Here is a 22,117-nt window from a genome sequence, read left to right on the forward strand (position 1 = left end):
AAAGTCTATTTCTTACAAGCCCTATAATTTAAAAAAAAAAATCAATTTTCATCCAACCCACGGTTTTCACGGTATAGTATTAACTTTACCACGGACCTCCGTGGATCTCCCCCTCTCCCTAAAATTTTGAAAACGCTAAATTTTCCCCCACCCTATGGGCGCTTGTAGGAGATTAACATAGTGCCGATAAATCTAACCAATTTTTTAGCCAAAAATCGTCATTTTAGCTTCTAATTTTAACATTAATCAAATATACACATCCAATAACACAAAACCCCTCAAGAAATTTAAGCAAAACAACTAAGAATCAAAACATTTTATGCATTGTTCAAAATTGAAACCCTAGACATTCAAACCTCAAAATCTCTCTCAAATCTCAATACTCATAACAATAAATTGATTCAAACAAGAAATGAGATAATATACTATCATTATTTGTCATTTTCAGTTGTTAAAAAACACGAAAAATCGACGGAAAAGACCGAAACCCGTTGCGTCCGTGGGAGATCCAAATTTTTCTCTGAATTTAAACAGTAAATCTATGGGAAATGTGAGTTTTATATATAAAGACAGTTTAATCATTTTCTAAATTGAGGGCATTTTTACTTAATCCTTAGAGTTTTGAACAATTTCTCTTAACACCCTTTTGTTTTAAGTATTTATTATAATTTTCTTAAATTTAATAATTAATAATTATTATTATTATTAAAATTTAAGTAATTTTCATTTAAATTTGAAATCTAAATTTTAAAAATCCAAAACAAAACAAGAGAGAGAGAGTAGATGTGTACTCCTACATGTAAGCTTTTAAAGAAGAAAACGAGAAACACTGCCCACCAAACACCCATTAAACCATGAAAATGAAAATTCCATTTTTTTGGTTACCGTTAATCCTTCTCCTCTTCTTGGTGGTGGGATGGAGTGAGGCAGGAAAGGCGAAAGTCCAAATAACGGATGACCTCGACGACGTCGTTGATGATGAAGAAGATGAAGCTTGGAAGGAATGGGGGAAGAAAAAGCCATCCGTTCCTGAAAAATTCGATCCCCCAAAAATTGATTACGACACAATGAGTTTGTCTGAGATCCAGCACGAGATCATGAGCCGTCAGTATGGCCCCGTTTTCGGCTTCGTTAAGCTCCGATTAGGAACTCGCCGGACTCGGGTAATCAAATTCTCTTTTATTTTCGCTTTTGGGTTCATGACATTTATTCTTAAAAAATGCAAATTGGATCCGGCTCGCTCTTTCTTTCTTCCTTTTTAGGAAACAGTGACTGAAACGACAAAGAGATGGACACAAATTCTAAAAACTGGAGGTATTGAAGCGAATTTCGCGGGTGTTGATGTTAATACCGTCATGTTTACCCTGCAAAGAGGCCTGGACAACTTGGAGGTAGGCTCATTTCTACAAATATCTTCAATTTCAATTTCTTTTTACATCAAAGATTGTTTTTGTGATCTGATTTAAATTTGTATCAATCCAGTTGAAAGAGTTTTTCCTCAATCAACCAGAAGTTTATGAAGTTAAGATAGGAGATCAACTTTTTCGAAGACCTGGAGATCCTCCTTTAGAACAAGTTATTAAGGAGCTTCAAAATAAAGAAAACAACGAAGAAGAAGAAGAAGATGATGATGATGATGCTACTGCAGCAAAACAAGAACTCTAGTTAACAATAATCTTCTAAATTAGGTCAGAGCTCTATTCTAAGAAATGATTTCCAACATTACCCATATCTTTTTCTCTTTCACAACCTCATTAAATTCGTAATTGTCAAGATTTTCTCTTCAATTTAAGTCCTGCGTAAGTTGTGATTTACCTAAAAGCTGTATGTACAAACATTTATTACCTGCTTATTCATATAAATTGACAAAACAATATGGAATTTGACTACTGCAATGCAATGCTCGAGGGTTCATCATTGTATGACTTGAGAATTAAAACTTATACCTTATGAACAGGAATCGGAGTATAAAATAAATTGGTACAATTGAAATCACAAGTAATTATCTGTATGTGTCTTTGTGACACCATAAATAACTTAGAAATACATGGTTCCTTTTTTGGGAGGCAAGACTAGACTAGACATTCAAATAACTCATCTTCATGATTTTCATGAAAGGAGAAGATATGCCGTTTTTATTTATTAAGTGAAATGAAACAATAAAGTACATTGAAACCAATCATTACTTCAGCTTCCTACTAAAGTCAGAGAGTTCGAGAACTTGAATCCTGGGAATGCTTGCTGCCTCCTCTCTCTCTTTCTCTGTGTTGTAACCCCAATTACCTGTTCCAATTGATCCACCTTAGCAACTAGAACTACATGGCAGAATAAATATAACATAATAACTAAAAGAGGCTTTGGAGGCAAAAAAGACAAAAGGAAAAGGGTCAGAGAAATACAAGATAAACCCATAAAATATATTACCAAGATACAAATTCCATGCATCTAATTCAGGCTCTTTAATCACATTCTTCAGGGTTGCAAGTCGATCTTCCACAAAGCTAGTGCAAAATCAGAGTAGATATAGTCAGTTCAATCAACCTCAGTGAACAACTTAAATTTGAAGAAGTACATGATTCAAAGGCAACAACAGTGCTGGAAAATTATAACTATCAAAAGACAAAACCAACAATTCAAAAACATTGACTAAATTATTTAAGGTTTAATCATTGTGCGAAAAAAGTAACATACTGTAGCGTCAGCCCCTGGTGTTCCGGTTTCTTCTGAAGTTGTTTCAGTACTTCCACCTTAGGACTGCAAGGAGTAATTAATCAAAAAATTTTAGCAGCTCCAAGAATTTACTACTCTTAATTGCATACGTGACATACTAACCCAGTTCCGAGACCATAAATTCTCTCAGCTGGTATTGTAACTCCTGCAAGCTTCCGCAATAAAGCATCTGCAAATCGGCTCTGAATTGGGAGAAAGGGGATAATCATTTACAAGTGAGAAATAGATTATTTAACAGTTCTTTTAAATAAATCCCTTCTTTAATTTATTTATGTGCACAAGCTGAGTATGGACATGGCTGAGAGCATAGAACAAGAAATTGCACCTGCTTTGTGGTGACTATATATATCCTCGAGCTTGCAAATTTAAGCGCATCAGGAACACCTGGATAGAATCTGCAGAAGAAATATCTTTAAATCCGAAAATTTTCCAGACCCTACGGCTCTTTTCAACAAAGTTCAGTCAATGAAATTTTTATGTAAAAATAACCACTTTACAACATGTCAATATATAGCAATTCACAAGAATTTAACTGACATGACATGCTACTGAACAAAATTAGGCTAGTCTTGAAAAATGATCAATAAATAAGCACCACATTTTGTTCATACTGGAAATATATTAAACCTATAAGTGTGAAGATTGAAACTCATATTACACAAACCCAATTGGTTTGTGTTAAAGTTCAATTCACCACACTTATATATCACTCATTTTACTCATTTTTATTAGATGTGAGACTATTTTCTTTTAGTCTCCAACAGTTCATCATGCGAAATAGGAGAATCAAGTATATCGTCACTCTCAATAAACTCATTTACAATACCTATTTGCACCAATCCAAGTTTCCAAATCCATGTCCATCCATTCGTCTCTGACTTTCCCAAAAAGATCTATTAGAGCATCCCTACTATTTTCACCCCATTCTTCCATAATGACAGGTTTAAGCTTAGACCAGTTTTCCAATATCCCCTCTACTGTGAGTCCCTCTGCAACCTTGCAAATTGAATGATAGTTATCAGATCCACCAATTCTTCAAAATGCAAATAAAAGAATCTCTGCTAATCACTATTCTAATCAAGAACAAATTCGAAACTAAAACATTAGCCATTAAACATCCATCAGATAATCTCCACCCAAAATTTAAAGCTTGTATTTTCTACCCACTGAAGATTTTCGAATAGAAGGAAGTCTCATCTCCAGCAGCAACCTCACAAGCAACAGATTTTCATATCCAGTTTCCACCACAGGTCGGACCTGCCATAATAGAAGGCATTAATTATCTTCAAAATTACTAATTTCCACACAGATTCCACAATGTTCCTACATATGACATGTTTTCATAGCAAAGAGGCAGCTTCAACATTGATTAAATCTTTGAGTGGCACAAGAGCTGAGAACCTCTCTAAATCTGAATTTTCTACAGCTTAATTGTGCAGACTATAAACTCAAATCAATATTCAACAGAAATGAAACCCTAAAAGTATAAATTAAAAATGATTGGATTCATCTATATCTGTAGTTCAAAGTGTGAATAAATTTTGAATTGACTAGAATTTTAAACCTTGGAGAGCTTACCGTGTACATTTGATCGAGAATCCAATCCTCCATGGCAGAATCCACACCATCAAATAAACCTGGCCATCTTACTTTGGCAGCCTATTGATTGTGCAAAATAACCCAAAAAGAAACAAAAAAAACATTAGAATAAATTGAAATTTGCCATATGAAACCAAGGGCAACACAACAAGTTTGAGAGAGAAAGGACCTTGACAGCAGAGAGGGAGCTCTCTCCACAACTGTCACAGAGAACTCCATCAAAATCCAACGCATACAAATCCCCCATTTCTCCTACTTTATATTCTTGTTCTCAGAAGATAATGGTTTGGTTATGTCGTCCCCGCCACCCAAACCTGTTTTACAGGTAGCCTTTTCTACTTTCCAATCAAATTAGGCCACCTAGTGAATAGTAGGAATACTCTTGGACTGTATTAAACAGAGATTTTTTCATATGTCGATTCCCGGGTCGGGCTCTATCCTTCTAACTTCTAACAACTGGGCCCAGTCCAGGTAGGCAATACATTACATATCATTATTGTGAACTTGGCCGCACCGAATTTAACCTTTTTGGCGGGAACAGTTTTCTCAAATATTATTTTCTCAAATCTCAGCACGCTTCACTTCATTAGGGTTTTCTGATTACAGGTATCTCTGATTCTCACTTGAACGGCAACGTTTCTTTCAGGCACGTCTCTTCAGCTTAATCTTATTGTCCTCTTTCTCATATTCATCTTTGATTGATCGTAAAGAAAAAGCAGGAAAATATAATTGGAAGAGATTTAATTTTTTAAATAGAAATACTTTTATTTTCTCTGGTATTGTATAATCTCTTCACCTCTAGTTACTGTTTCATAAATTATTTTCCCTAATTTATCAATTGTTGGTTGATTTGCATAACTGATTTTTTTTACTCTGTTTGGATTTTGACTAACGGTTTCTTAAAAAAGATATTAAATGAAGTCCCAAATTGGTTAAATAGAATGTTAAATTGTTTTAATTTTGTTTCTTAGGATATTGTTATTTTGCTGATATGATGCTCTTGATGTTAGTTTACTGATGTTAGGTTGTTTTTTCCCCTCTTTAATGGCCATAAAATTGTATAGATGGCCAAGGATAAAGAGGTAACCACACAAGTGAGTAGGAGAGCTACAAGGTTGTCCTTGTCTACTGCTAATTCAACCGATGATATTGAAGCAGCGAAACCAAATGATTCTGAAACACCAAAAGTTGATAACTTAGTATATGGACAAGAACCCTTTGGCTTAGATGAGTTATTATCTTGTTTCCCGGGAAGGCGTGTTCAAATTCTTGAAATACTGCATCTTTTGGGTTCCATAAATTCTTCAATGCCTCCTATGTTTTTATACGGAAGTGCTTCTACTGGAAAAACTAGTGTTATTCTTCAAACATTCCGGCATCTCAGACGCCCTTTTGTTTATACAAGCTGTCTTTCATGCTATAGTCCTCGGATATTGTTTGAGTCTATCCTGAACCAGCTGTCGTTTCATAAAAAGGATGCAGCTAATGGCTATTCAAATGTGAAGAAATGTGAAAAACCATCTGATTTTATTAATTTTCTCCGTGAGGCATTGATAAATGTTATAGGTAGTCTCAAGGAGAACTCAACGAAAATGAGCTCATGTAAGTTGAAGAGACAAGTTTACGGAAGAATGATTTACTTGATTTTTGATAATTTTGAGCTTATTCGAGGGTGGGAAAAGAGTTCTAGTATATTAACTTTACTGTTCGGTCTCTGTGATATCTTGAAGATCCCTGAAGTGGGTTTTATATTTATCAGCAATAGCTCTCCTGATACTTATTACTCAAATACTGGTTACATGGAACCTATTCTTGTTTATTTTCCTGAGTACACAGAAGATGAACTTCGTCAAATTTTCATGAGAAACCAAGCAAATCAGAAGCTATATTCCTCCTTTCTAGAGTGAGAATTCAGAACTTATTTTTTCTTTAGAATACAGACTTTATGTTTTCATTGATTCTCCTTTGATGGTTTGCTTATGCAATTCATGGAGTGATATTTTTTCTTATCAAACAGTGTTGTGCTGAGACCATTCTGTAGAGTTTCCAGGCGTTTGGATGAGCTATCGACTGCATTTTCAACATTATTTAAAAAATACTGTGAACCTTTAAGTGATTTGGGAGTTGTACCAAATGAAGATATGAAGAGAAGATTATTTAGTCATCTTCAGCCACACGTTGCTCATTCATTGAATGAGATATTTAGTGTTGCATCTCAACCTTTTGTTGGATGTGAAGCCAATCAGGAGATCAGGCCGAAAGCAAGTGCTAAGAAATCAGTGGGTTCTGGAGATTTTGATGAGATAGACTTCCATATGTCCACTTCTGCCAAGTATCTCCTTATTTCAGCATTCCTTGCTTCAAGAAATCCAGCCACTCTTGATGCATCACTTTTTGATTCAACAGGGGGTTCTGACAGTCGCAAAAGAAAGAGGAAGTAAGTTTATTGGCAATCTGGTATTCTAATTTATTTAATTTCAGTTACCACTTGAAAACCATGGAACTATCTTTTAGGATATATAAATATTCTTGGGCTATTTTTCATAGTATTAATTATGAGGCTTATTTTGCAAAATGATAAATGTATACTCAACTCTTATCTTTCCTCTGTATCAAATGGACCTTGAGTCAAAATTTTAGTTGCAGCCTCTTGGTATTTTCACCATTTTTGTTGATCTTTATTTTCTTGAATAGATAGTATATCATTAGCATTTTTTAGGTGCTAGACATTATTAATATGAAGTTGCTCTATTGCATCCTTTACTTGTCAACACGTTAATTCTCTAGATCATCTACTGCCTGCTCAGGGTCTCTGAAAAATCAGTGGAAAGGAAGGAAGCAGCAGAACAGGAGTTATTCATGAAAGGGCCTGGAACTTTCTCTTTGGAGAGATTATTAGCCATTTTCCAGTGTATTACATCAGTAGGAGAAGATTCATTTGGCGAAGCGGGAGGAAATGATGATGTAACAGTTGAAGGAGGGAGTAATGGGCTCATGTCCGATGTTCTCTTGCAGCTATCCAGTCTCTGCAATGTTAATTTTATTGCCAAAGGAGGAAGCTGTCCTTTAGAGGGTTCAACTCGGTATCGTTCTACAGTATCCGAAGATTTGGCTCTGAAGGTAAGAATTCTAAAACTTTATAAGTTTTATTGTATATTTTAGTATTTGTATGATGATGATCATCATCTGTGTAATGCAATTAAATTCTCTCAATGATATTGTATATTATTCAGTTATATACTTTGATAAATGTAGGTGGCGAGGAGCCTTAAGTTCCCTTTGTCAAAGTACTTGTTTAGAAGATAAACATTGATGTGAAGAGAAACTTGTATCATGGACTTTCATGCATTCCAGGGAAGAGATATTTCAGAGAAATCATATGGCCTTGATGCCACCTAATTGCTCTTTTGGTTTTTTCAAAATGTGTATATTGTAATTTTTCATTCGGATTTTCAGAATACAAAGATATAAGATTTCATTTGGATAGAGGCAACAGCAGATAGATAGTGTCGGTAGGAATTTGTAAAATTCTTAACAAAGGGGCTGCCGCCTCTAAGAGATTTGTCATTATTCAGTTGCAGAAAATGTGTAAACAAGCACTGTCCATTAAGGGCCACCCGCAAGCATTATCAAGAGGACGACCAAAATAGGTCAAACTTTCTCAAACGTCATGTCTTAATAATGTCAACAAACTCAATAAAGAGAAGAAAGAAACTTTTCAAGAGAAAGGAGAAACAGTGGGCAGAATTGCACTTAAACACAGAGCAAATTCGTGTATGTCATTTCTCTGTTTATGAATACTACAGCACCAAGACAGTCGGCCCTGGCGACGAAAAAAAACGTATAGTTTTCGATAAGGAAAATAGCTGGAGTGATTGATGTCTTAATCTATCCATCATCAAGTTTTTGTGAAAGTAACAAAATTACATACCAGAAAGTCAAGTGTAGTTGGTGACCAAATTAGTGCAAGTACTTGGCCTTAGAGTTTGACAGCAACCTCCCATCCAATTTCATGAAATTTGTAAATCTGGTATCTGGATTCCTCTGAACCTGAAAATATGGTAGAAATAACTATCAAGAAATCAGGCGGAAAGAATTAAAAGACTTTTTCTAATGAATTTTGAAAATATTTGTTTGGGGATCCTTGTAATTAGCTTCTTTGATTATTTGGTAGAAGGAAGCATTAGTGTTTTTTTAAATTATGCCAAAGCCAATAAGTTTTTATCCTTTAAGTCTAAAAATGATAAATTCCCATCTATGTTCGGTGAACGAACTCTTAAGTTTTAAGATGAATAAATTGAAAAGACAATAGTTTTAATTAATTTTTTTTAAAACGTTTATATATATATATATATATTCTGAAAGTAAAATATTTTATGTTTTGGCCAAAGGATTATTTTTCACCCAAGTTTTGGTTTAATTTCAAATGCATATCTGCAACAGTTGAAAAACTTAAATACCCACCCATATGTTAACTTCTATTAAAATTTTCTGTTAGAAGAAAAAGCAAAATCATCATTTTATTATTAAACTTTAAAACCCTAAAAATTTATATAATTTTTCTCTTTTAGTTTGAAAAATTAACCATTTTTTCTATTATTAAATTTTGAAAAGTGACATTTCCCCCCTTTTAAATTTCTTGGCAAATGACAATCGCTCTCTCCCTCCCGACAATGGCTCTCCTTGCGACACTTTCTCTCCGTCAAACGCCGTTTGTTGTCATTCAGTCGAAGGGTTTCGTTTGGATTCAAAACCTAGTTGGAGGGAGAGGGCTTTGAATAAAGAGAAGACACCAAAGAGAGCAATTTTCTAGAGGGGAAGAGTGGTCGTCGTTCACCAAGAAATTTGAAAAGGAAAAAATGTCACTTTTTAAAACTTAATTATAGAAAAAATTATTAATTTTTTAAAATAATAGGTGAAAATAATATAAATTTTCAATGTTTTAGAGTTTAATGGTAAAATGATCATTTTATCTTTTTCTCTAATAAAAAAAATTTTAACAGTAGTTAATCTATAAATAAATATTTAAATTTTTTAAATATCATAAATATACTTTTAAAATTATGTTAAAACTTGGTGGAAAATAATCCTTTAGCGTTTAATAAATAAGTAAACCGCACTGAGCTATACAGCAAATCAATATAACGAAATCTGTGACCTGTAACGGTGACCGTAGCAAATAAATGCACTCCAAACTCATTTCTCCCTTGGAAGAAGGAAGAAGAAAGAAAAAAGAGAGTGACTCATAAGTACCTGTTGGGTGGGAGTGGGACGGTATGAAAACTCATTTCTTAATTAATTTGCGGAAGTTTCAAAGTGGATGGATAGACAGATAGCTTGTGGCGTGTTGAAATATGCAAACTCCGTTAATTTTAATTTTAACATTATACTAATAATCTCCATTATTAATTTCATAAAACATTTTTGTCAAACACCTTCTTCCTCGTACGGCAAATCATTAATTTAACTAGAAGTTGGTCAATTTTATTCTACTCTTGGTCTAAATTGCCTGTTTGTCTCATTAAACAATTTTAACCCAACTTCCATTTTCCAAACCACATCCACATGCATCAATCAGTTCAACTAATATTGTTAGCCAAGTCCCCTCCGAATTAATTATATAATAAAGTCATGTATATCCATTTTCAATTCATAAATATATAAATATTTGATATATGTTATCAAATGATTAAATAATTTTATATACATATATATATTTGTTTATATATTCAAAAATAAATATACATAATATTATCCTTAATTATAATTAAGTGGTTGATTAAGGAGTTTTAACCTGACTAGATTACACAAATACTAAATATTAATTATATGCAAATTAAGGTTAGTTGTTGGATGAAAAATTGGTTATGGTTACCTAAAGGGATTTTGCATACCAAATTTCAAATGCTTTATTCAATTAAGATAGCAACTGTGATTGTGGCGAGAAAAGAGAATAATAAATTAATCATATTGAATTGAATATGCTTCCCATTCCCATTCCCATTCCCATCCTAATCAATTAGATGCTCTCCATCAATTTTACTTGTCTTTTTTCAGCAAATATTCGGACGCTCGATGCAGCTAAATTAATTATATAATAAAGACCAAAGGACTAATTCCCACCCAAAGAATATATTTTTTTTTCAAATTTTTATCTTTTAATTTTAGAATTTTCATTTTATCTATCCATCGACCATTAAATAATAAAATTATAAGAATATATTTTTTAATATATAATTACATATATAAATAATTTATCTTATGTGATCAAATAATTTTAAATTAAATATAAAATATCATTCAATTATATGATATTGTGTTATAACTAACTATTAAAAGACAACTCTACTTTGGTAATTAAGTTATGTATCTCAACTTTCAACCCCTTCAATAGTATTGATGTTGTTGCAACTGGGGATGACAATGGGGCAGGGGTGGGGAGGTGATGGAAATCCTAGTTCCCATCACTATCTCTCTTCCCTCCTGTTAAGTACTATTATAATTATGAAATTGTGACAAATAATTGAAAGATTAATGAATATTTTTTGTAATTATACTTTAAAGGATACAGGATGAGATGGGTATGAGCCAAAATATATTTATCATCGTCTTTGATTATGAGTTTTTGTCTCTACTTCTGTTCCCATCCATGCCTGTTTCGGAGAATTTCTCCCAACAATTATGGTGAAGTTGCCATCCCCAGCTGCATGCATGAGCACCGGCACATAAGGTCAATGGCTGTTAATTTTTTGTTGATTTCATCCACCTACAGATATCACAGGAGCTTACAGCATAATTAATACGTTATAGTAATCAGTTGCCAACGGTTATAGAAATTAATCTTGAGGTCAAAGTAACGGAGAAAAGAAGAAAACAAAAGTATCGATGAAATATGAAAGTTAGGAGTGCCGATGAGAGTAAGCCATCTGCCTTCAGGTGGCCAAATCTACATTTGACTTTGATTTTTTTAGTAGATATAGCAGAGCCACTGGGCATGCATTTTATTATCATGCAAACATTAAAAGATCAAGGTCAACCGTTGGATGAGTCTCGAGAATTTGTTTTTACTGCAAACAAAAGATCAGAAAGATTAAAAGATTAAGAAAAAATTATATTACTGTATGCATCCATGCATGGCAGAAGGGCAAAGTTTTTATTGTTGGCGAGTTGCTCACCGAACCCTAACCAGAGTTACAATATGGTCATTCATTACATCAACCCAGAAACAGACTGCCTTCGGTGATTCTTCTTAGCCAGTTCATCGTTTTGTGTTTTTTTTTTTTTGTAAGTCTCATCTAGCTGCTCTGTCAATAGTTGCTCAACTAAACGCATTAAATTCTGAAATAAAGACTGTTTTCTTTCCTGCAAAAATTAGGTGTAGAAGAGAGAAGAGAGAAGAGAGAGATGTAGTTAAATTTTTAAGGGGGGGTTTATAAAAATTAACTGTGTGCGTGCTTTTTCTTTGGGTTGATTTTAGATAAGAGTTTCAACGAACTTCTCCTTGGCATTTATGGTGGCTTGCAGAGAGAGAAAGGTGCAATTCAAAAGAACAGTCTGGCCTTCATAATTGCTTTCCACCTATAAAATCACCTCTCTAAATCTCTTAGTTTGTACGATCGTCATCTATATCAGCCCCCTCATCCTATTTCTCTCTGCATTTTACTTGTTTTGCTCTTTTAGATCTATCCCACCTCCATTTTTCATCAACCAAGTTCTTGCATTGTTAAGGTATCTTCTTTCTCTCTTTGCCCTGAAAATGAACTTTCTTTATATATACATGGATATGGCGACCGCTTTGCTTCTTTTTTGGGCTGTCACGGCTTATCTATTGTGGTTTACATTCATCTCACGGTCGTTGAAAGGTCCACGTGTTTGGCCGCTATTCGGCAGTCTTCCTGGCTTGATTGAAAACTGTGACCGTATGCATGACTGGATCTGCGACAATCTCCGAGCTTGTGGTGGCACGTACCAGACTTGCATTTGTGCGATTCCATTTCTCGCCGGAAAGCAGGGTCTCGTGACTGTCACGTGCGATCCGAAAAATGTAGAGCACATATTAAAGAATCGCTTCAATAACTACCCCAAGGGACCCACCTGGCAAGCTGTGTTTCATGATCTACTGGGTGAAGGGATCTTTAACTCTGATGGGGAGACGTGGCTATTCCAGAGAAAGACTGCCGCACTAGAATTCACCACCAGGACTCTGCGCCAAGCCATGGCTCGCTGGGTTAACCAAGCAATCAAGCTTCGCTTCTGTCCGATTCTTGAATCGGCTCAGCTCGAAGCTCGGCCGGTTGATCTACAAGACTTATTGCTTAGACTCACGTTTGATAACATTTGTGGCTTGGCTTTTGGGAAGGATCCGCAAACCTGCGCGTCTGGACTTCCCGAAAACGGCTTCGCATCAGCTTTTGACAGAGCCACTGAAGCTTCGCTTCAACGTTTTATTTTGCCGGAAATCTTGTGGAAGCTGAAGAAATGGCTGAGGATGGGCATGGAGGTGAGTTTGAGCCGGAGTCTAATCCACATCGATGAGTATTTATCCGAGGTAATCAATACACGTAAGCTTGAGTTGCTGAATCAGCAAAAAGATGGGAACCCGCACGACGACTTGCTCTCAAGGTTTATGAAGAAAAAAGAATCATACTCAGACGAATTTCTCAAACACGTGGCACTTAACTTTATCCTAGCTGGACGTGACACGTCATCAGTAGCGTTAAGCTGGTTCTTTTGGTTAGTCACGCAGAATCCATTAATCGAAGAGAAAATCTTATATGAATTATGCGGCGTCTTAATTGAGACACGTGGCGAAGACACGTCAAATTGGTTGGAGGAGCCGTTAGGTTTTGAAGAAGCTGACCGTTTGATATACTTAAAAGCAGCATTATCAGAAACCCTAAGACTGTACCCTTCAGTGCCAGAGGACTCAAAGCACGTGATCTCCGATGACGTATTACCTGACGGAACGTTCGTGCCGGCAGGTTCATCAGTTACGTATTCGATATATGCCACAGGGAGAATGAGGTCGTCGTGGGGAGATGACTGCCTGGAGTTTCGTCCAGAGAGATGGCTGTCGTCTGATGGGAAGAAATTTGTGATGCATGATTCCTACAAATTTGTTGCCTTCAACGCAGGGCCGAGGATTTGTTTGGGGAAGGATCTGGCTTACTTACAAATGAAATCAGTGGCAGCAGCAGTTTTACTGCGGCATCGGCTGACGGTGGTGGCGGGACACAAGGTAAAGCAGAAGATGTCATTGACTTTGTTTATGAAATATGGGCTGAAAGTAAACGTGCATAAAAGAGAATTAGAGTCAATTGTAGAGAGAATTAAGGAGAGTAATAAATGCAATGGTTATGTTGGTGGGGCTAGGGTTGAGGAAATGGTAGGTGGTGTTGATTAAAGTGACGGTTTCATTGAAGTAGTAGATTTAAGGTGAGGTGGCTTCGCATTATAAATATTGCTAGGTGAGGTGAGGGACAATGGCAACTTAGCGGTTCAAGTTCAAGGTGGTTCAGTTTCATGTCATGTGCAACACTGTGTTTATGTTTCCCGCCGCACGGTTTTTTTTTTGAGCAGAAATTAAAGAGGGTAGAGCTTCTACACAGTAGCTTCTTCATCAATATTCTCACGAGAGAAAGAGAGCCATTATAAATTCCTTACATTTCAAGTTATTTCTCTATCAGTAAGATGTTTCGTTATTCTATAAAAATTCTTTATTTTCTTTTTTATTTTTATTTAATTGGATACTGCGACAGGTCGATCATTTTACAGTTTTGTTTTTTAATAAATTAATGTTAATGTCTTTCTATTTATTAGAATAAATTATTGAAGATACTTTCTTTATTCGAAATATGACTCCTCACTCTCAGTCTTCTTTTTAGGTAGAATAATCGGAAGATTAATAAGTTAGTTTAACTATATGTTTGAAAGCGAATGAGGACAAGATTTGAAAATGACTAATTTTTAAGAGATTAAATGGGGATAAAGAATTATTTGTAACTTTCGGCAACAGCTAGACAGCACAAAAATTGAACGGTGACAGCCATTCTCAGGATCATGCTTTTTAATTTTATTTACAATCTGACCTAAATTTATGGGCAATAGAGGTAAAAAGCCTATTTCAATTTTTCTGGCTATTACGCTGTTTAGACTGGACTAAAGATAAAGATAAGGCCCAAATGGGCAATAGGGGAAAATTTGAAAAAGGACTGTTAGAGAACACAGCGATGGAATGTACAGGGAAAATTCTTTACCGCACCCCTAAACAAATTCCGCGAGGATTGGACGCTAGGTATGTGTTGAAATATGACAATCCTACGTCCCTTGAAGATACGAGAAATGTTAAATAGTTTGTTAACTCTAAACTGGCAAAACGCATTTTTACTTGTAAACGCACTTTAACGACATTTTAACCATAAATATTCAAACCATCGGATTAGAATATTTTATGTTGGGTGCATTCTGATAGTTCATTGAGGCAGTTTGCAGATTAGGCGTGTACTGGGCGAAGGAGAATGTTTCTTGGGTACAAATCAGCACTGCAGTATCAGAAACATGTAAGCGAAAAAGAAATACAAAAAAAAAAACAATTAACCTGTATGAGGTTTTTCAAGTCAACTCAAAAGCTGTCAGAAGTCAATTTAAGGGCCTTCAAAGTTGACGAAAAACTTTGATAATAGTATATTGAGACTTGCACTTCAGGGTTTCAATTTTCACCCTGGCATGCGTGTAAAGATATCTCAAGCCTATAGTTATTTGGTCCCTTTTCCTATACTTCTCATTCTTGCAGATACTTGTCTAATCCAGAACTTTCTCTCCAGTCGCAAACAAGTTCCAAACTAATGTGCCAATGATGTATAATACAACAGCTACCTTGAAAACGTCATCCCAAGTACCTGGAAAGATCCCAGAAATGAATAAATATGTGACTAGAAAAATACAAAATGCCTATGGTAGAATAAACTAGGACAGCAGTACCTCTTTGGAGTATGTAACCGGTCGCAGCCGTACCAAAAACACCAGCAAGCACCCCTGCTGTGTTTGATAGACCTAATAGAACTCCCTGTCATTGATGCAAGATATATAGATTGTAAGTTCAGGAAATTACTTAAATAAAACCATGAAAATAAATTCTCGGCTGGAACATCTCACATAATTAAACTATTAGGTCGGCGGCTGGGTTTATAAAAATATATGGATATATGTTGTCAAAGAGTTTCTAAGTATTCATTAATGTGGTATGGGCATAATCATTTTAGAGTTTGGACAGTTGCAAGTGTCGTATCCTCTAGTCCTTGAAATCTATAATAATGTTTACACTAAAGAAGATAGCAACAACTCACAGCATAGCGAGGGCCAATGTCTTGGTGATTGGAATAAAGACCAGATTGTGAGAATGCATCAGAGCCCTGTAAAAAATAAGGTCTGGATCATTCATCAGCTTCATTACAAAATGGATAGTTGCATCTTAGCTAAACTAATTCAGCATCCACCATCATGTGGGCATTGATTGTGTATGATTCAATATTTAAGTACAGCATAGGAAGGGTATCTGGTCATCACAACAGAAAAATTATAATATAAACAGCAACTTCTGATTTCATTAATGATGAGTTGTTTCTCATCTTTATAACATAGTTAGTTGCATTGTCATATTCTTTTGAGTGAAACAGTGTGTTAGGATCTCAAATATAAGGTATGAGACTTGGATCCCACATTGAAAAGTATGAACTTCTAATGTGGGATTTATATGGTCTCGGACTCTCCGATCTCAATAATTAGTTTTTGAGTTGTGATTCTCTCAAAGTTTATATCATTTGGTATCAGAATTATTATCAAGTCCCCAAAAATGCCTGAAGCTACCAAAGCGCTAGCCTTCGAACTGTTCGAGGCTACCAAAGAGCTAGCATACAACCAGCCTGCATGAGCACCAGAGCAACAGAACATGGTGTTATGTTAGGATTTCAAGTATAACATATGAGACTTGGATCTTATATTGAAAAGTATGGACTCCCAAACTACCCGAAGCTACCAGTGAGCTAGCGCATAGCTAGCCTATGTGAGCACTGGGGTTGCGGAGTATGGTGGTATGTTAGGATTCTAAGTACAAGATATAAAACTTTGATCCCACATTGAAAAGTATGAACTTCTAATATGAGGTTTATATAGTTTTGGATTCTCTAATTTCAATTGCTAACTTTTAAGGTGTTGTTCTCCTCCCTTTTCTTTCCCTGCCAGATACTGTTTTCATGGCCTCAGAAGATCAATCTATTGAATTGTTGGGCAAATAACAAGCGACTTTTTCTAATTTGTTTCTGAAAGAAAACTATTATTTGGAGTATGCTTGCTGCACTTTTATTATTTAAACCTAGACATTTGAAGGAGATGCCCTAGCTAGCGGCCATGTTATTAACTTTTGGTTTCTATAAATTTCAGTACAGTTTTAACCAGCAATCTGTAGAGTAAAAATCAATAATTTCTACACGACAAGACTTTGCAATTGACAGCAGGGATTTAATAACATATAATTGAAGATGATTGAATAAACAGACTTGGATGAAACTGACATAAAAAAGATCAAACCTGACTGCATGCCATGCATAGCACTGCCATTGCAGGAGTCCTGACATTGCTCAGCTGTGTGAGAAAGAAAGCTGGGCCTAGAAACCCAATTGATTGCATGATCTGCAAAATTAACAAGTATGGAAAATAATTATTTCCAACTGGTAGAATACCATTTATATACCACAGTATGGTTGTTTGGGTGTTCCCTTGTGGCACTATATGTATGGATAAGATCAATATAAATTAAAATGATATGTGGAAACGGCAGCTGCAAATGTTCATAAGAAATTCAAGTAAGAATCAACCAGTCTTAAAGTCTTACCTTACGAACTGCAGTTATGGAAAGACCTTTGCTTACAAGTGTGTCTGCAATCCAGCCTCCTAGATTTGCAAAAAGTGCCATTGTCAACCAGGGCAAGACACAGAGGAGTCCAGATTCAGTCAGGTTGAACTTCAAGACCTGAGAAAGCAAATAGTTTTACAAGCTTTGTTATAATTACTATAGTTATGTCATTATAAAGCCCTAGGCCCAAAAACTGCATTGCTTAGAAAACAAGACAATAAATTACAGCCACCAACCAGGTCACTTTATAAGGTCTATGATCTGTATAGCTAAGCATAATATATGGGAAGTTTATGCTGGTGAGGGCACCGGTGAAAACTGGCCATGAAACATGGGTCTAACAGACAGGGCCCTAGACCAAAAGGAAAACGAAAAAAAACTGGAGAAAATTTTGTACCTGGAATGTGCCCAGTGAACACTCAGAATTTCAAGAGGTTACTAAGGGTATGCATAAAATCACTACTCATAAAGGTTCATTGTCACATCTAACATTTGAATCTCCACTTTCAGGTAACTTAAATCATATGCAGGAACTAAACATTACAAATCTCATAACGAAGATACCTGATTATAGTATGTAGGCATCCATGTCAACAGAATAAAAGTACCCCAATTGTGGCAGAAGTGAGAAATTATTAGAGCCCAGACAGGTGCTTTTGATAATATTGATTTCCAGGGAATCACTGAAACAGGTTCCTTTGACATGTTGCCACCCAAAATAAAATTTTTTTCTTCAGCTCTAAGTTCTGGGTCTTCTTTTGGAGAGCTGTACGCCTGAGAAGAAAACAATAAATAAGGCAAAATGTTACTTCAGATTTACATTTCACAAATATTCTCTAATCTAAGGGAAGCAACAATTTCTGGTGTACTATGTCCAGCCATTACAGAGTTTCTGTATGAGAAAACAAAGTAGGCTCTGCTTGCTTTTATCTTAATTATTCAACAAATTGTGCAAAATAGAACCACTAGATATTGCAGTCTAACACACAAAAAAAAAAAAAAACAAATTGAATATTGCTTTCTTGAAATAGGTGAATTAGCTTGTCATCAGCAGAAGAATCATCAACTTACTTTTTTCAGCCAAAATGCAAACCAGATGCTTCCTAGGGAGCCAAATGAATAGAACACAGATGGCCACCCAAATTTGTGGATTAGAATGGGAGAGACAGCCAACCCAGCAACAGAACCAAGATACATTCCGCTATAAACTAGTGCAAGTGATCTGCTTCTCTCAGACACTGGAATCCACTTAGATAGCATGTTATTCATTGCAGGCATAGCAACACCCTGCAAAGAAATTCTCACCAATAAGAACACTTCTGTCTGTCATTAAAGAGATAAATCCCACATCAAGGAAGCAGGAGGCACTGATACTACATTTTCCAAAGTATATAATGATGTATATTTATGTCTTTTTATAATTTTACATACAAAGTATGACACTATGAGCCTCAATTGCCAAATAAAAGATTGCAGCAATTGGAGCACCCAAGTCTATACCACATCATTCAAAGTATATAGTGATACATATTTTTGTCTTTTCATAATTTTATACACAAAGCAAGACTCCGTGGGACTCAATTGCCAAATAAAAGATTGTAACAATCAGGTCAATTTATTTCAACTTACTTTCTTGTCTTCTAACCATTTTGTTGTACCTATTCTTGCTACCATCTAAGCAAATGATTCAGACAAGTGGAGCTTCAACAAGCAAATGATAAACTTATTCTCCATGGACTAGTATAGAATAACAAAATCAAAGAATAAGATGTCGACCTCTCCAATCCCCATCAAAGCACGCATGGTCAGCAAAAAAGGAAGTCCGATTCTTGCAGCAATAGGTGTCAAAACAGTTGCTAATGACCACCAGACCACTCCAAAACCCAACACTAACTTACCACCAATTTTATCTGCCCATATGCCTCCAACAATCTATGTGCCAAAGAAAAAAAGTTTTGTTAGATCGAAAGATTGCAGGAAGAAATTCACAGATTACTTAATTAGTTGATACGGAACTCCAGGTCATAAAGATAAAACTAAATCCTTCAGGACAAACAAGTCAATCATAGAAAGTACTAAGCTGCATCTTGGGGCTCTTATGGAGGGATTAACTATAAATGCTTAAATCCGATTTTTTTGGTTTCTCTAAGTTATACAAGTTGATTTGAATTTCACCTGAGTGAGTAGATAGCCCCAGAAAAAGGAGGACTGAATTAAACCCACTGTAGCACTGTTCCAATTGAATTCTTGCGACATTGGAAGTATTGCAATGCTCATGTTCACCTATATAAAACATTTAAATTAGCCAATAGGTAAAGAACAAGACAAAATAAACAGCTGGGTTCAACAAGCTTTCTGGAAGAATGCAATTTTCACGTTTATCAAAATGAGACATTAAGTGACGAAGTTACTATGAGACTGGGTTTGGATAGCTAGAGGAGGCACCGAACGCCAACTTGAAAAGAATTCAATTTGATATGTTAAGGAATTTTTTGGATAAAGAGCATTTTGAATAAGAAATCTCACAGTAAATAAAAAAATACTCACACGATCCATGTTGCACAACAGAAATGCCACAAAACAGAGCAGTACAATCACCCAGCGTTTAGGAAATTGCTCCCACCAAGGAGATGTTTCCTGCACATTTCCTTCTAGCAGAACGACCTCACTTGGTCCCTCTGGTGAATTCAAAGAGTCCACTTTTGCTTCTGTTATGTCATACTCCTCAGACTTATAGAAAGCACGAAATCTTTTCACCCTGGCATGCTTGTTTTGCACGAATTTCCAGTTACGTGTGCCAATCCTATCTACTGTGCTTGGTTGAAACCAACTACCAAGTGAATGTTCTGAGGAAAGATGACATTCACATCTTACACTTTGTCGGAGATAAATTCTCCGGGACTTTTCATTACATCCAAGGGACAAAGGATGTTCCTTTCTGAGGTGACAATGTGTGTATCCAGATATTAGGCAATTGGCCATTTGACTACACAACTTTTGGTAGAGCATGCTTCCTGCCACATTCTGGGCCACAGGGATGCCTGACTGTTCTCCTCTGAGACGTGAAATAGCTCGATCCCTGTCACATATTTTCCCTGCCCAACATAAACAAGCAACTCAGAAAGGTTCACCAAAACCACTTACACTCAGTTACACAAACTGTGCAAATGACCACGCCAAATGTAACATGTATCTTCAAAAAACTACAATACAATTGGCATAAATGAAAATGTGGCAGCTTTAAGACCTTTCTAAACTATCAACAAAGTATAAGTTAGAAGGGTAATATATAAAAGTATTGTAGAGAGACATATTAGCAATCCACAAATAGCTCGCTCTATTTCAGTATCCCAAGTTTTACAATTAATTATAGAAAATGCCGGGCCACGTCTCTCATAAGCTTACATAATTTAATTGCACAAGTGTCACAAAGAGTTCTGGGCATACACCGACTAGGCGGACTTTCCAAAGTTTATCCTCAGAAAAAAATCAAGAACCTTTTTATTCTAGATTAACCTCAAACATATCGAGGTCTAAACAATAGTTAATAAAATAATATAATAATTGCATACAGCATTAACTCTGTTCCGATTAAGCAAAAATGGATACATATTAGATTAGAAGAACAGCCCAATATGGATCAAAAGTCTCGGTTCCAATTTTGGTGAGCTATTAATTACTCAATGGATGCCGAGATACATCTTCTCCAGTCAATGAATTGAAGAAGACTGCAATTGCATAGTGTAGAAGAAGCTATTAATAATAACAATATTAATTGTACTCAGTTAACTGTTAGCAAAATTTTCTGAATTTTTAAACAATATAACAATTCCAGACAATCTAACACTTCTCCCATAAAATCCAATTCAATTAAAAAAAAAGATTTTGAATTATCGAATCGAAATGCCACCGTCCATTAAATAAAATTTGAGAAAAATCCTCCAAGAAGAATAATAAATTCTCAAAATGCAGCCATTGGAGCTCCGTTTCCGAAGCAGAAAAAAAATTACAGAGAAAAATGAAGACACGTATACAGAAGCGGAGCTAATTTTTTTAATCTCAGTGAAAATTAATTTAATCCATATATTGAAGCTCATACCTGAACCGATAAAAGAACCAAAATTCCGGCTAGAAATGAAACTACCGATAGCCATTGGTTTAACACAAGCTTTGTAAGATCGAGCTGAAAGCTAATCTATAACATTACAGAATTCAACACCAAAACGCAGATTCGAGGAACGTCGCCGGTTAAGCTCCTGTCTGTATCCAGCTCTTAGTCCCTTTGGCTCAGAGTGGATAGGCGGAGAGGTTTTTTAAAAAGCGGGAAGTATCTTAGTGGTTTAGAACATACCAAGTAAAAGAGGGTGGAGAGGATGACACGTGGAATATCATCTTTGTGAAATAAGTAGTGGATAAATTTACACAGATACCCCTCCATGCAATGAGAAATAACGTTTATTTTAGTGCCGGGAAATGGTAAAATGATGACTTAAAGATGGGTAACTTGGGAAATAAAGTTGAGGCAATCTGAGCCGTGCTTACCGAGCAGGCTTTCTTCATCGCAAAAGTTGTTTTCACAAAGACCCACCCGAAAAGGGCCCAAAAAGGGATAATAGAACCAGACTTTAATTTCAATTATTTTTGGTCTTGTTTATATTGACAACGTGGAATATTCACATCAAGACACCTCAGAATTGGGCACCGACGTAACGGACCACTGATTACAAGATGGAAAGATTCTGAGAGATGATCCGTTTCCGTTTTCATTATATTTAGGCCAAAGGACTATTTCCCACTTAAGATATGCTGCAATCTTAAAGTTTTCTTCATTAACTATAAAAATATCATTTATCCACCTATCAGCAGTTAAAATTAATG

General features: G+C 35.6%; 5 protein-coding genes across 10 annotated transcripts; 3 read left to right on the forward strand and 2 right to left on the reverse strand.

Moving 5' to 3' along the window:
- Positions 1 to 749: 749 nt before the first annotated feature.
- On the forward strand, positions 750 to 7,995 carry LOC123216895 (origin of replication complex subunit 5). Of its 3 annotated transcripts, none has more exons than XM_044637546.1 (8): positions 750 to 1,163; positions 1,263 to 1,391; positions 1,483 to 1,688; positions 4,936 to 4,975; positions 5,382 to 6,232; positions 6,347 to 6,766; positions 7,137 to 7,449; positions 7,585 to 7,995. In XM_044637546.1, exons 5-8 carry the CDS (start codon positions 5,394 to 5,396, stop codon positions 7,633 to 7,635), a joined length of 1,623 nt encoding a protein of 540 aa, XP_044493481.1. In that variant the 5' UTR covers positions 750 to 1,163; positions 1,263 to 1,391; positions 1,483 to 1,688; positions 4,936 to 4,975; positions 5,382 to 5,393; the 3' UTR covers positions 7,636 to 7,995. The 3 variants fall into 3 exon arrangements, with proteins under 3 accessions (XP_044493481.1, XP_044493482.1, XP_044493483.1); XM_044637547.1 differs by having other exon boundaries at positions 5,394 to 6,232; XM_044637548.1 differs by lacking the exons at positions 750 to 1,163; positions 1,263 to 1,391; positions 1,483 to 1,688; positions 4,936 to 4,975 and having other exon boundaries at positions 5,041 to 6,232.
- Positions 855 to 1,990, forward strand: LOC123216433. Its single transcript, XM_044636841.1, has 4 exons — positions 855 to 1,163; positions 1,263 to 1,391; positions 1,483 to 1,575; positions 1,958 to 1,990. Exons 1-4 carry the CDS (start codon positions 855 to 857, stop codon positions 1,988 to 1,990), a joined length of 564 nt encoding a protein of 187 aa, XP_044492776.1.
- LOC123216896 lies at positions 1,964 to 4,683 on the reverse strand. 2 transcript variants are annotated; one of them, XM_044637549.1, is made up of 9 exons: positions 4,499 to 4,683; positions 4,309 to 4,389; positions 3,898 to 3,987; positions 3,557 to 3,726; positions 3,056 to 3,125; positions 2,833 to 2,912; positions 2,692 to 2,754; positions 2,425 to 2,501; positions 1,964 to 2,315 (listed from the first exon to the last, which is right to left on the reverse strand). In XM_044637549.1, the coding sequence occupies exons 1-9, from the start codon at positions 4,574 to 4,576 to the stop codon at positions 2,188 to 2,190; spliced, it is 837 nt and encodes a 278-aa protein (XP_044493484.1). In that variant the 5' UTR covers positions 4,577 to 4,683; the 3' UTR covers positions 1,964 to 2,187. The 2 variants fall into 2 exon arrangements, with proteins under 2 accessions (XP_044493484.1, XP_044493485.1); XM_044637550.1 differs by having other exon boundaries at positions 1,964 to 2,283; positions 4,499 to 4,679.
- A 3,742-nt stretch (positions 7,996 to 11,737) lies between the features above and the next one.
- On the forward strand, positions 11,738 to 14,184 carry LOC123215756 (cytochrome P450 86A8). The gene has a single exon (XM_044635978.1). The coding sequence runs from the start codon at positions 12,086 to 12,088 to the stop codon at positions 13,730 to 13,732; it is 1,647 nt and encodes a 548-aa protein (XP_044491913.1). The 5' UTR covers positions 11,738 to 12,085; the 3' UTR covers positions 13,733 to 14,184.
- A 554-nt stretch (positions 14,185 to 14,738) lies between these two features.
- On the reverse strand, positions 14,739 to 21,582 carry LOC123215757 (ascorbate transporter, chloroplastic). 3 transcript variants are annotated; one of them, XR_006502149.1, is made up of 12 exons: positions 21,339 to 21,582; positions 19,787 to 20,334; positions 19,415 to 19,522; positions 19,016 to 19,171; positions 18,311 to 18,526; positions 17,804 to 18,013; positions 17,219 to 17,356; positions 16,915 to 17,016; positions 15,675 to 15,740; positions 15,310 to 15,394; positions 14,927 to 15,227; positions 14,739 to 14,852 (listed from the first exon to the last, which is right to left on the reverse strand). XR_006502149.1 is itself a non-coding variant. In XM_044635979.1 (11 exons), exons 1-11 carry the CDS (start codon positions 21,391 to 21,393, stop codon positions 15,130 to 15,132), a joined length of 1,782 nt encoding a protein of 593 aa, XP_044491914.1. In that variant the 5' UTR covers positions 21,394 to 21,582; the 3' UTR covers positions 14,834 to 15,129. The 3 variants fall into 3 exon arrangements, 1 of the variants encoding a protein (XP_044491914.1); XR_006502148.1 differs by having other exon boundaries at positions 14,834 to 14,870; XM_044635979.1 differs by having other exon boundaries at positions 14,834 to 15,227.
- Positions 21,583 to 22,117: the final 535 nt, after the last annotated feature.

Source organism: Mangifera indica, chromosome 5 (assembly GCF_011075055.1).
Source record: "Mangifera indica cultivar Alphonso chromosome 5, CATAS_Mindica_2.1, whole genome shotgun sequence".
NCBI classification, from domain to species: Eukaryota; Viridiplantae; Streptophyta; class Magnoliopsida; order Sapindales; family Anacardiaceae; genus Mangifera; species Mangifera indica.

What these genes read in the sequence shown, in the direction of transcription:
- LOC123216433 (XM_044636841.1), top strand. Translation starts at nt 855, where the DNA reads ATGAAAATGAAAATTCCATTTTTTTGGTTACCGTTAATCCTTCTCCTC. An exon ending in TAGGAACTCGCCGGACTCGG is followed by an intron (nt 1,164 to 1,262) that starts GTAATCAAATTC and finishes CTTCCTTTTTAG; the next exon opens with GAAACAGTGACTGAAACGAC. An exon ending in GAGATCCTCCTTTAGAACAA is followed by an intron (nt 1,576 to 1,957) that starts GTTATTAAGGAG and finishes CCTTATGAACAG; the next exon opens with GAATCGGAGTATAAAATAAA.
- LOC123216896 (XM_044637549.1), bottom strand. Translation starts at nt 4,576, where the DNA reads ATGGGGGATTTGTATGCGTTGGATTTTGATGGAGTTCTCTGTGACAGT. An exon ending in GCTCCCTCTCTGCTGTCAAG is followed by an intron (nt 4,390 to 4,498) that starts GTCCTTTCTCTC and finishes CACAATCAATAG; the next exon opens with GCTGCCAAAGTAAGATGGCC. An exon ending in CTTCTATTCGAAAATCTTCA is followed by an intron (nt 3,727 to 3,897) that starts GTGGGTAGAAAA and finishes TCAATTTGCAAG; the next exon opens with GTTGCAGAGGGACTCACAGT.
- LOC123216895 (XM_044637546.1), top strand. Translation starts at nt 5,394, where the DNA reads ATGGCCAAGGATAAAGAGGTAACCACACAAGTGAGTAGGAGAGCTACA. An exon ending in CTATATTCCTCCTTTCTAGA is followed by an intron (nt 6,233 to 6,346) that starts GTGAGAATTCAG and finishes CTTATCAAACAG; the next exon opens with TGTTGTGCTGAGACCATTCT. An exon ending in CCGAAGATTTGGCTCTGAAG is followed by an intron (nt 7,450 to 7,584) that starts GTAAGAATTCTA and finishes TGATAAATGTAG; the next exon opens with GTGGCGAGGAGCCTTAAGTT.
- LOC123215756 (XM_044635978.1), top strand. Translation starts at nt 12,086, where the DNA reads ATGAACTTTCTTTATATATACATGGATATGGCGACCGCTTTGCTTCTT.
- LOC123215757 (XM_044635979.1), bottom strand. Translation starts at nt 21,393, where the DNA reads ATGGCTATCGGTAGTTTCATTTCTAGCCGGAATTTTGGTTCTTTTATC. An exon ending in TGCCTACATACTATAATCAG is followed by an intron (nt 17,357 to 17,803) that starts GTATCTTCGTTA and finishes TTGCTTTCTCAG; the next exon opens with GTCTTGAAGTTCAACCTGAC. An exon ending in CCATAACTGCAGTTCGTAAG is followed by an intron (nt 17,017 to 17,218) that starts GTAAGACTTTAA and finishes TTAATTTTGCAG; the next exon opens with ATCATGCAATCAATTGGGTT.